The 12,032-nt window shown below is 35.7% G+C and overlaps 2 protein-coding genes and 1 long non-coding RNA gene across 5 annotated transcripts; 1 reads left to right on the forward strand and 2 right to left on the reverse strand.

Moving 5' to 3' along the window:
- On the reverse strand, positions 254–3,109 carry LOC104730207. Of its 2 annotated transcripts, XM_010449343.2 has the most exons (9): positions 2,992–3,105; positions 2,795–2,891; positions 2,389–2,648; positions 2,137–2,178; positions 1,535–1,617; positions 1,344–1,445; positions 1,014–1,228; positions 731–825; positions 254–644 (listed from the first exon to the last, which is right to left on the reverse strand). In XM_010449343.2, exons 3-9 carry the CDS (start codon positions 2,528–2,530, stop codon positions 373–375), a joined length of 951 nt encoding a protein of 316 aa, XP_010447645.1. In that variant the 5' UTR covers positions 2,531–2,648; positions 2,795–2,891; positions 2,992–3,105; the 3' UTR covers positions 254–372. The 2 variants fall into 2 exon arrangements, with proteins under 2 accessions (XP_010447645.1, XP_010447646.1); XM_010449344.2 differs by having other exon boundaries at positions 2,803–3,109.
- Positions 3,309–6,511, forward strand: LOC104730209 (ubiquitin carboxyl-terminal hydrolase 24). 2 transcript variants are annotated; one of them, XM_010449346.2, is made up of 8 exons: positions 3,309–3,455; positions 3,705–3,793; positions 4,108–4,800; positions 4,892–5,076; positions 5,157–5,407; positions 5,499–5,644; positions 5,769–5,945; positions 6,040–6,511. In XM_010449346.2, the coding sequence occupies exons 2-8, from the start codon at positions 3,779–3,781 to the stop codon at positions 6,226–6,228; spliced, it is 1,656 nt and encodes a 551-aa protein (XP_010447648.1). In that variant the 5' UTR covers positions 3,309–3,455; positions 3,705–3,778; the 3' UTR covers positions 6,229–6,511. The 2 variants fall into 2 exon arrangements, with proteins under 2 accessions (XP_010447648.1, XP_010447647.1); XM_010449345.2 differs by having other exon boundaries at positions 3,309–3,793.
- On the reverse strand, positions 8,761–10,147 carry LOC109128120. Its single transcript, XR_002034579.1, has 4 exons — positions 9,901–10,147; positions 9,718–9,805; positions 9,382–9,620; positions 8,761–9,288 (listed from the first exon to the last, which is right to left on the reverse strand). It is a non-coding gene; the product is annotated as an uncharacterized LOC109128120 (long non-coding RNA).

Here is a 12,032-nt window from a genome sequence, read left to right on the forward strand (position 1 = left end):
TTATTATATCAAATAATTAGTTAACCTATCATATAATCTACAAATTTCTTCAGTCTTTTTGTAGTGAATTCATATAATCAGGTTAAATATACAAATATATGTACAGTTTTAGATAAGATTTAACACTCACTTTTGCTTTAAGATTGTTGGTTTTTTAGTTAATACTTAATAGCATCGCTTTAGTTGAATCAATAATTAGATAATTAAGCCCTATTTTAAGCTTCTTGTTGTTCATCACAATAAACAAAACAAAAACAAAAATACTCTTTTAAATAAGTTTTAGCTCAAAATCAACAAGACTCTGAGAAAAACAGAGCTCATTTCCACAACAATCAACATTTTACAAAGCTTAAGCAAGACAGGATATGTGTTCTAGCTTTCCTCTTGAGCAGGAGCAGAAGCAGGAAGAGTAGGTTCAAGCATTCTTACAGAACGAGGAAGCATAAACTCAGCAAACATAGGGTAGTGAGATGAAGGATACAAGTCGTCGATCTTATCATTTACCACCTCACACATTACAGGAACTATAGATCTACCTCTGTAAAGTATCCAATCCGTGTGTAGGTCTTGTGTTTGTCGGTCCCAGCAGAGGCATAACGCTCTAAATATTAGCTTCAAGAACTCGACCGTTCCCTGCTTGTCACCTGAGCAAAGAACCAAGATGTTATGATATAGAAGCTTTGGAGATGAATGATTCTAATGGCTCATGCGAGGGTGAAATGCTTCATACCTTTGAATTCATGATATGTTCTTATGAGAGCAGTGTTTTTTCTTACTCGTGCACTTAGCCATGCGTCTCTCATATCCCCTACGACACCGTGCTCTCTGCAAGTTGAATCAATGCCCAAAGCCCATTTATAAGAAGTTAAATAAGGATACTGTATATGCTTTGACTTTAAACTAGTTGATCAGTGTGTAGAATAGGTTAGCCATTATTGCACTGCATAGGAACCCTGAAACGATATGAGATTAGTAAAAAGGCAAAAACTTGTCAAAAGTGATATTTAAGGTACCTAGATCTGCCCAACAGAAATCTCCCGGTGGTTGATTCTTTCTGTGTGTTGAATCCTCCACAGTACACAACTGGCAAAGTGGGAGGTAATGATGCTATGTGTTGCCATGTGAGTAAAGCACTGCGCCTACGGGCACGAGGGCTAATTTTATCCAAGTTTGTGTTGACTATCTGAAACGAAAAACCCGGCGGCTCTGCTCCTTTCAGTTGAAATGTGTAGGCAGCTTTGTCAAAGAAACCAAAATACTGATAGATAGGACATAACCATCAAACCTATACAGTAATTTAATTACAGTTTAGCTAAAATCAACGAGACTAGTAATCAGGATATGGCCCATGTCGCTACACAAGGAACTGCAGAACCCCATGCAGTGCTTCCAGGGACTGAGGGAGACTCTGATAACCAAAAAGTTCCACCCTCTAGCAGCTCTACCTTCAATTAGCATAGAGTATAGTATTAGTCAGGGGAAAAATTACTCAAGAAGGTTTTAATCTTTTTTGTTATATCAACCAAATGAATACTTTTTCTTTGTTGTAGAAGATGGTGCAGTGTTCATCATTAGCATCCTGAGGCCCTTTTCTTGATATGCCAAACTGATCATACGCTGCAAGCAAAGAGTTGCAAGCAAAGAGTTGCAAGCAAAGAGTACAAACATCTCTTTAAGTCCAAAGGAAACAATGCAAACTGATGTATTATTATTAATAAGGCATGTGAAATTAGAAGCTAGCTCCTTGGTTCACTAAAACAAAAACCAGACAAACAAGGCCACCATCATCTCAGTGAAATCGCTGCGAGCAAGTGAAAACAAGCATACCATAACCACACAACACAACAGACACATCAAGGATTCAAGTGCACTAGACTGTGGTTTGTGTAGCTTAAAAACTTGAACTAGATGCAAAAAAGGATACAGATTTAACCAATACCAACATAGACTAAAAATAGAATTGAATCTAGATCTCACCAGTATCACATTGTAAATTGAGAACAACAAAGAGTAGTACATGATCGATATCAAGATTCACACTGGTCTCTGAGCTTTAAGAAGTAGCAGATATCAATAGTCTGATAAACTACCACATACAAACAGAGTTCAATTACACCACACTCAATAGTATTGTACCTGGCAAGCCCTGCTGAAGATAATCCAACTGCGACTGCACACCTAAACAAAAGATAAAAAAGATAGTCACATCCCTGTTCAATAATCCATAAGGCAAAGGCACAAGAACCCATTTCCAGTTTTTCATCGACAGATCAAAACATACCCAGATCACTAATCAAGATCTAACAAGCACTGGATCACCAATATGAAGGAATCAATAAAGATTTAACAACCATTGATCCATCTGAGTGAGCAAGAAAAGAAAAGAACCTTGTTGGGTACAGAGAACGATAGGGGAGTAACTAGTGATGACACTGAGACACAAATCCTTCCTTTTGAGCCATGAGTTAGGACTTTCTTCAGGTTGATCATCATGAAGATTAAATGTCATCACACTCAAAGACACAGTCATTTTCTTTGTCTCCTTCTTCCTTCCTGGTGCTCTTTCTCTCTTCGAATAATTAAAAAAAAAAAAAAACAAAGGTCTCTCACATTAGGCAGCAGCTCATCATCGTCGTCGTCGTCGTGACCTACATGATTTTCAATAATTACTCAAAAAAATTATACAAATATATGTGAAAACAGCTCAGGAATCGAAGAAATCAATCAACATAATATATAAATATTTTAATATATTAATAAAAATTTGGACTCCACCACGAATCAGATACTTAACCTTCTTACTCTTATCAACAGCGAAGACTGTGGAGAAGACGAAATTAAAGTCTTGTTCATTTGACCACTTTCGCCGGATAATTTGGGAAAGTCATAACCTTTTTGATTAAATATATGTAAACCTTTTTAGCCAATCAGCTTCATCAACATGTTAAATCAGCAAAACAAAAAGAAAAATCGGAGAAGAAGAAGAGTAACTTATTCGTCGGAGGAGAAGGACGGACCGGTGATGAATTCACCACCGTCTCTTTTGGTCTCTCTGTACTTTTTTTAATTTTTTTAACTAGACAAAGATTCGAACCCGAGACATCATCATGTGATGTAATGTGTGAGTTTTTAGAAGTACAAGACCAAACCGTACCAAATCACAGTTTTGAATAACCAAACCTTTTTCAGACCAAACAGGGAGAAGTGTTAAGTCTAAATTATTACAAACAGTTTGTTAAAAACCGAATTAAACCAAAACCGAACCGAGATGAATTTTTTTTTTGGTTTTAGCGTATAGGACGCGACGACGCGTTTGACGAGAAAAGGAGACGAAGATCCAAAACACGGCGCTCGCTAAGCTAAGCTCCGTCCCCTCCTCCCTCAAAAACTATCCGACAAAAAGACAGACGCAGAAACGAAACCTAACCCTAATTTCTTTTCTCAAATCCCTAAAGGTCCGTCTCTCCTCTCTCTCTCTTACTACCTCTCTCTTATCTCTTATACTTAGCTCCTCCCCAAATTCGGATGATTCCCCATTTCGAATTTGCAGAGAAGAACAAATCCTCTTTTTCTTCCTTCCCCTTTTCATGTCTTCTCAACTCCACGACTCTCATCCAGGGTTGTTGGTGCCTCAAACCCTAGATTTTGATTTCTCTTTTGAATTTTCTCATACTTCTTTCGTTTCGGATCTCTCTCTGAATCAGATTGCGTCTTTTGGGTTCTTGTTGTCGTGCTGCTCTTCTTCGATTTCTTCTCCGTTGCGTTGTATGTTCCAAATATGAGTGAAAAGAAGGTATGTTTATCACCCACTTGAGTTTAAATTCACTTATGCTGTTTCCCTTAAGGATTAGTTCTCATAGTCTAGAACGATGCAGAGTTGCATCTAGAGCAAATTAAAAAAAGAACAGATTAGTATTAGGTGGCTTTGTTTCATGGAGATAAGTGTTATTGTAGTGTATTAAGTGTTTGATCTTGTATCTTTTTATAGCTTAGTTTTGATCAATTTGTAGTTGATATAATGGTTGTTATCTGAAGGTCAATGTATATCCGAGATTCTTAATTGCTCTGTATATGATTCTCCTTTAATTCTTCTTTTGTTGATGGCAGGTATTTGTGTTTGGATCCTTTACAGAAGATGAAACCAGGTTATTTCTTGAGAAGAAACCCGTTAAGGATCCTCAGAATGATAAAGAAAAGTCTGTGGAAAGTATACAATTCGGCTCCTTGAAACTTGTTCCAGAAAATTCTTCAGTAAATACTAATGGCGAGTTGAAGAAAGGTCAGGCTGATGGGACAGTTAAATCTCGTCCATCTAGCTCTCATAAGAGACTTGATGCTTCTATACCTGTCGGCGCTGATAAGATTGTTGATAATGATGCAACTCTCCCAAGAAAACACTCTTCAAGAGTTCCAGAGCATGTGGGAGAAAATGGAATCGTTAAAGAGGTCTCTGAAAGAAAATCTCTCAACAACGATGTGGCGGTGGAAACGGATCCTACTGGTGTGGATAAGTTGGGTTTGTCAGATGGTGAGAGTGATTCTTTGTACAAAGCTTCAAGCTCAAAGTTCCAAGCTCTGGATAGTGAAAATTTCTCAAGTGATTCTTCATCTGGCAGCATAAAAAGAAAGAAAAACCAGATGGTTCCTACTGAACCTGTTCCACCTGTTAAAGACTTTACACCTAGAGGGTTGATAAATGCTGGGAACTTGTGCTTCCTCAATGCAACATTGCAAGCGTTGCTTTCCTGTTCTCCTTTTGTGCAGCTCCTCCAGGGAATACAACTTAAAGATATTATAAAGGTTTGTGACCTGCTTTGTTCTTTTTATGATTGGTATTCTATTTCGTATATTCGTTTTCTAATCTGTGGTTGTTCCATTTTCTGCGTCTTAGGCTGAGTCTCCAACCTTAACTGCATTTTCAGAGTTCATCTCTGAATTAGATGTGCCAAGCAATACCAGCATCAGAAATAATGTTACTGTCGTTGAAGCTGGTAGACCTTTTACACCTGCCATGTTCGAGGGAGTCCTTAGAAAGTTTACCCCAGATGTGCTCAACAACATGTCTGGCAGGCCAAGGTTAGTGACTCCCTTACACTGTCTAAGATATTGATGTTTCCTCTGGCCCCAATTCTAACTTTGTGTGCGTGTATTGGCAGGCAAGAAGATGCTCAAGAGTTTTTGAGTTTTATAATGGACCAAATGCATGATGAATTGTTGAAACTCAGGGAACACTCCCCCAAAGTTACTGCTCCTAATTCATCTGTTGTTTCTTCACCCAATGAGGACGATGAATGGGAAACAGTTGGACCCAAAAACAAATCTGCTGTGACAAGGACACAAAGCTTTGTTCCGTCTGAGCTCAGTGATATATTTGGTGGGCAGCTAAGAAGCGTAGTGAAGGCTCAAGGTATTTGCATTATTTGCAACCATTATAAATTCTCTTTTAAACGATAGAATTGTTTGTTTCGTCAGACACTCGTATGTTATTTATTGTACAGGGAGCAAGGCTTCTGCTACTGTGCAGCCATATCTCTTACTTCATCTTGATATTCACCCGGAAGGCGTGCTTAGAATAGAAGAGGCATTGCAGTTGTTTTCTGCCCAAGAAGATCTTGAAGGATATAGAGCCTCGGTTACTGGGAAGGTAAACGTTGTGGGATGTTAGGACCATGTGATATTCACTTAATACAGTTCTGATACCAGAAGATTTTCTTAAGGATTTATAATAATAATTGGCCTCTTTGCTTGTTGGAGTTCTCTCATTTCAGGCTGGTGTAGTGAGTGCTAGTAAGTCGATAAAGATACAGAAACTCTCAAAGATAATGATACTACACCTAATGCGTTTTAGCTACGGAAGCCAAGGGAGTACTAAGCTGCATAAACGCGTTAAGTTTCCCCTCGAACTCAACTTAAACCGCAGCCTTCTTGTTTCTTCATCCAATGAGGTATAAAGCCTAAACAGAACTGTCTATGGTTTACATTTCTCTTACTCTCTATGTGATATTCTCTGATGTGAACTACTCGAATTTCTTTGTGTAGAGTTTAAAATATGAACTTGTGGCAACGATTACCCACCATGGAGGGGATCCCTCGAAAGGGCACTACACCACAGATGCGCGACGAAAGAATGGTCAGTGGCTAAGGTTCGATGATGCGTCGGTGACCGCCATAGGGACAAAACAGGTGTTGCACGACCAAGCGTATGTCCTTTTCTACAAACAAGTGTAAGAGAATCAGAGACAAGAAATTTCCATGGTCGGAGAACGGAGAGTAAAATCATTCTCGGCTTAGTCTCACGATATACTCCGGTTCTCTCATATTAGAACTCTGAAAGAAGGAATCTCGATAGGTAAATAGTTTTTAGAGTACCTGGATTACACTGAAAGTTTTGTTATGATTCCTTGAGATGGGTGTTTTAATCTGATTTTATTGTTACTTCATAGACTTATTATTCGAAAATTCATGTTACCAACAAAATCGTCTTTAGTTGACATAAAAACATTGTTTAATTTTTGTCTCAATGAACGGAAATTTCAAGTCATTCGTGATGGAGTCCAAAGAAATCATGATCAAATTGAGGAATACGACCCAATCAGTGAGAATGCCATATTGGCATATTTTGGTGACCTAATCAACAAGATTGAAACTAAAATGACATATTTTGGTGACCTAATCAACGAGAATGTCAAATCCGCATACTATGCTTACTTGCATACCAAGCGTCTTAACATCTACGGCGAGGATTGGCTATGGAGGATCGATTTCCTTGTCATTCTTTTTTGTTTCTCTTTATTGTTGACCCATTTATCTTTTAGAGCTTTCTTGTGTATCACAAGCCTATGTTCTGCAAGGGTAAATCTGTATGAGACTCAAAGGATTATTGTGTTAATTATTTATATTTTATTGAATTATTCACGTCATTGTTGCTGCAATATTTTTCAATTCCAATTCTTTGCTCCACGTCCAAGAGATGTGATTCTTGTGTAAAATATCTTAATTGTGTATCTCAATATGACTTAATTAATCATTAACCGGAAGTGACTTAATCTAGATACACTCTTATCAACACCGGCCTCTTTGTTACATATAACATGCAATGAAACAGAAATGGCAACCACTACAAGACAACTCACTGTACGGCTGTACCTAAAACAAAAATTAAATGGCGATTCACTTTACAAATCTCGTTTTATGTCATTATCCTCAGTTTCTCTATATCTATAGCTCTTTTGTAAGCATCACCGACTCTTGTTCTCAATCTCATATGAGTATATGACTGTTTTTGTAAAGTTAATCACCATTTTTTGTTTTATGTAGAGTGAATTGCCGTTTATGTTTCATTATATGTTATATATGTAACGAAGAGGCCGGTGTTGATTAGAGTGAAACAAAATGTAATAACAAAATAAAGAAGATGCAAGAAATATTTTCTTATATTTAAAAGTTTTAGGTGCAAAGGAATCTTTACATAAGCATCAAGTCTTGAGGTTTAAAGACGAACTGATGGCGAGAATTGCTTGTTAAGTTTACTGAAACCCCAATATGTGATATCCAATATCCATGATCGTGATGCGTAGATTACTATTCTTTGAAACTATAGATAGAAAAAAAAAATAAAAAAATGTTGATCTATGATTGTGGTATCGAAAACATATTTTGAACCTACAGTAAAACCTCTATAAATTAATAATGTCAGGACAATGCCATTTTATTAATTTATAATAATATTAATTTATAAATTAATATTTATTATTTTATAGTATAAATTATTTATAAATTAATAATTATTATTAATTTTTAAAATTCTTAAAAATTATGAATTTAGACAATTTTAGCAAAATAAGAATAGACTTTGCGATGTTATAAGTTTTATAGTTTTCAAACTAAATTTTTAATATTTAATAAATATTATTGAAAAAATTACGAATACTATAAACAAATTCACCTATACACATAACATACATAAATAATAATATTAATTATCATTTTTTAATAGCCTATAAACTATAAAAATGAAAATGATGCATATCTAAAAATTGAAAATTTTTAAAAATATTAGCTACTTTTATGTCATTATAATTTTAAAATACTACATAACAATTGTTTTCTAGACATGAGTTCTAGGAGAAAATTCAAAATTTCAAAGCATACATTATTATATCAGCATATATATATATATATATATATATATATTTATATGATTATTAGTTTATAATATTATTGGGACCATATTTTACATGGAGATTTTTTTAAAAAATATTGTCTTATTATCTTATCGAATTTACTTAGGACTAGGTAAATTTATTAATTTATAGAGGTTTTACTGTACATATATTGAACACATGAGATAAGCATGAACGTAATTTTTTTGCCTAAAATATAATCAGATTGGTATGCGTTGATGAGACAGCTAGATGGGTGAGGGTTAAGTAAGGTGATGACCGGTCTCTAGGTTAAGTAAGGAAATACTGTTCTAAAGTCCTAAAGAAGTTGTTTTTCGTATGGAAGGTTTATTTTCTTGCATAATTAATTAATTTTACAAACTCAATTTCAATGTATACCAATATGATCATACTTTAGGCAAAAAAAAAAATGCATATCTCAGGCGTTCAATTTAGATTCAGATTTATCACAAATCATGGATTAACTTTTTTCTTTTCAGAACATAATAATATAAAACTTAAGACTTGATGCTCATGTAAAAATTCCTTTGCACCTAAAACTTCGATTTATCCATCTGCAGTCTGCAGTCTGCTGATGACACAATCGTCCCTGTCACAAGTGTTGGGAACTTGGGATGGTAATTAAGTGCCGACAAAATCACTGTTTCCACCACATATCGTAGCTTTGAGCTCTAAGTGGTGTGTATTGAAAGTTGTGTCAATGGAACTGAACAAATGTATAATTTAGTTATACATCTTTGAAGCATAACTGGTCAATTCCTAAGCTTAAGCCGTTAGAAGCACAAGTGGGTTCCATAAACCACAATCCAAAATATATGCCGTCGAAAGGACCAACACCAGAGTAAAAGCCGTTCATCCCAAAACTAACTTGAATATTCTTATACTAGCTGATGCATATATTCAATTCTTGCTTCGATTTAGCAACATATCTTCTTGCACCGACACATTTCTTTCCTTCAAAACGATACAGGCTAGAAGTCATTGGGTTTTTAAAATAAGTACAAGATTTTGGAATCTTAGGAAAATGGAATAAGTCTTACTAGATGAGAATAGGCAGAAGTGTTAGGCACAGATCAAGAACAGCTATGGCAATTTCCTCAGTGACCTGCAAGGCCCGTACCAAATACTTATCAATCAAACCGGATTCACAGAACCATTAACAAATAAGAACCGAATAAGGCTTAGTAAGACTCAGTACCTGAGTGGCAGATACATCGCTGACTGTCATTTTATCAAGGTCTTGACGACCCCTTTTGACAAAATTATCAAAAGAAGGACACGAGGCCGCAACTTTGTTCTTGTCATTATAATTCAGCCCTGACTTTGTAGTATTGGTAAATTGATTTAGTAAGATAACCGTATTTTCTTAGCGTCTCTCACCCAGCCCCTGTGTCATCGGCACATTTAAATCCCTCCAGAATCTCTCTCGTGAAACAACTAGAAGCATATATATACTCCAGATAAGTTTGATTCCAAATCTCAAAGAAAAAAGCTCATCAACCAATCAAAATCTTGTGTTAAAAGATAATCTTACGCTGTTTTAATGCTTTCTGCTGCATCAGAATGGTTTGGATCCCCTTGACGAACGTATATATATGAATGAGCTTCTTGAATCCCGATCACTATTTAGAATTTCAATTTAAGAAGGCAATGATTAAAAAACCGGCAATGAGAGAGAGAGCCAGTTGAAGACGTAAGAGCTGAGAGTTACACACACCTGAGAGATGGAGCACGATAAAAAACAAACACAGCACTAAGGATATTAGATCATTAAAGACCGTACGAGTTTGTGCTCTAGAAGGTCGTGCTAAATCTTTTCTTCTGTTACGAACAGCGAGTATAAACTTCTGCTTGACAAAGACAGCACATCACAGCTGGATCTCGAGCTCAGACTTGATTGAGTCAATCAAGTCAAACAAACCCTTTCAGAGACAGGTTTGGTGGTGCTTCTTTCTCAATGCATCACATTTCTGTACAAATGCACAAATTCCCAAATTTCAATTACAGTTTCAATCAAAAAGTGCGGTAAGGAAAACATGAGATTTTACTGTTTGCCAGTCCAGTAAGTCAATTAATCATGAGCTGATAAGCAAATTAATTCCCAAATGTTCAACAAAAAGAGCAAGTTAAGTGGCAGTGAGTGGGAACAAGATTTAGCAATTAACATTCACACGCCCACGCAACAAGATGAGCCAGATAAAAGAAGCAATACTAAAGCAATTAACAAATACTAAAGCAATTATTAACAATGACACTCCCAAATAATCACAAATCCACAATCGCCAGATGATTAAGATTAAGCAATCAACCCCAAAATGTACAACAAAATCAAAGACACGCAAATATTAACAGCCGAAATCTATAGAGAAATTCGAATTCCACATGAACACTTAAATCTGATACAGAGAAAAAAGATTCATGGTACGGGATTAGTAGAAAAGAGGAATAAGCATAGAGGCCTACAAGAGAGGGAGCTATATGCCTGGGTTCTCTCTCTATCTATGTTGGTCTCTCATCAACCTGCGGATGCTTGTCTCGGCTTGGGAGACAAATATAGAGAGAACCCAAGCATAGGACCCTCTCTCGTACGCCTCTCCTTTTCCACGATTGCTGAAGTCAATGCCAATGAAGATGCATCTCTTTGTTCTCTCTCCATAACCGGCTCAACTAGGGTTGGCAGAGTGCCAATCTATTTTTTTCTGTATAATAGGGTCCACATAACAGGGTCCATTTTCTTTTCTTCTTTTAAAATGTGAAAAGACCAATTATGTATAGACAAGTCTTAAAAAACATGTTATATGGGCCAAGAAAATGAATTTCTTAGTATAAATTAGATAAAAGGCCAAAAAAAAAATATAAATATACATTTATTGAGCTGGGGCTGTCTCTCTTTCTTTTTTTTTTTTTTTGGTAAATTTAAATGTATCCTAATTAAGAGGAAAAAATATAATTTTTTAGTAAGTATTGTCTTTACATTATTTATGTTTGGGTTAAACATAAAATTGCGTATAACTTTTTTTCTTATAGATTGTAGACGAAGTTATATTAACAAACATCCAGAATTGTATAACATGCATGTAGATCGTCGTCTAGACTAAAATTTTTTTCTTTCAGATAATTTTTGAGTATCATTTTACTTTACTATAAATGTAGCTGGGAGATGAATTGATGTCTTCTGTTCGCGGCTGTCGAGGTGGAAAAGCAACATCACTATACTCTCTAGCTAGTCTCTATCCCGGTGGAAGCATATAAATGGTCTTTTCTCTTTTGTTTGTATGAAAATAAGTAAACGGCATCTCATATATAAGTCATATATACTGAAATAATATATCTTCAACGTGAAGTACTTATTTGTCGACGTACAACTTGGATTCATGAGTCCTTGATCTGATAAGTTATCTCTGTTCTTTTGCCGTGTCTAGATTTTTCGATATGTTATCTCGTCCATTACTTGTCCAAAGTATCATGTATTAAATGTAGACTGTGTTCGATTTTGGATCATGTTGTAGAGAGATCAAAGTTCTATTATTTAGACGATCGACTCTCCAAACATAAATTTATCATGTTTAAGTTGTATTATTTCAGAGGTTCCATTTGTAAATCAAATACTTGTATTGATTTTATGTGACGATGCTCGATTCTCCCAAAGCCCTAATCGTAGATTTTTAATGATCCTTTCGTATTTGCGTGCGGTGTGCGTATCTAGGAAAAATCTTCTTCTCCTGCTATTTTTTTTCTTCTAAAAATTGATGAGAAAACAAAAGATGTTGTATACTTTTACTATCCCAAAACGGGTGTTGTAGGGATTCCAAATACTCATGAAGATGAAAAAGTTTTGGATGAACGATT

Source organism: Camelina sativa, chromosome 12, assembly GCF_000633955.1.
Source record: "Camelina sativa cultivar DH55 chromosome 12, Cs, whole genome shotgun sequence".
Lineage (NCBI taxonomy): Eukaryota > Viridiplantae > Streptophyta > Magnoliopsida > Brassicales > Brassicaceae > Camelina > Camelina sativa.

Coding starts and splice junctions, on each gene's coding strand:
- LOC104730207 (XM_010449344.2), bottom strand. CDS start 2,530: ATGACTGTGTCTTTGAGTGTGATGACATTTAATCTTCATGATGATCAA. Junction 1,229..1,343: donor CTTGTGTAGCGACATGGGCC/ATATCCTGATTA, acceptor AAAGCTGCCTAC/ACATTTCAACTGAAAGGAGC. Junction 826..1,013: donor TTTCTGTTGGGCAGATCTAG/GTACCTTAAATA, acceptor TTCAACTTGCAG/AGAGCACGGTGTCGTAGGGG.
- LOC104730209 (XM_010449345.2), top strand. Junction 5,408..5,498: donor AAGCGTAGTGAAGGCTCAAG/GTATTTGCATTA, acceptor TTTATTGTACAG/GGAGCAAGGCTTCTGCTACT. Junction 5,946..6,039: donor TTGTTTCTTCATCCAATGAG/GTATAAAGCCTA, acceptor TTCTTTGTGTAG/AGTTTAAAATATGAACTTGT.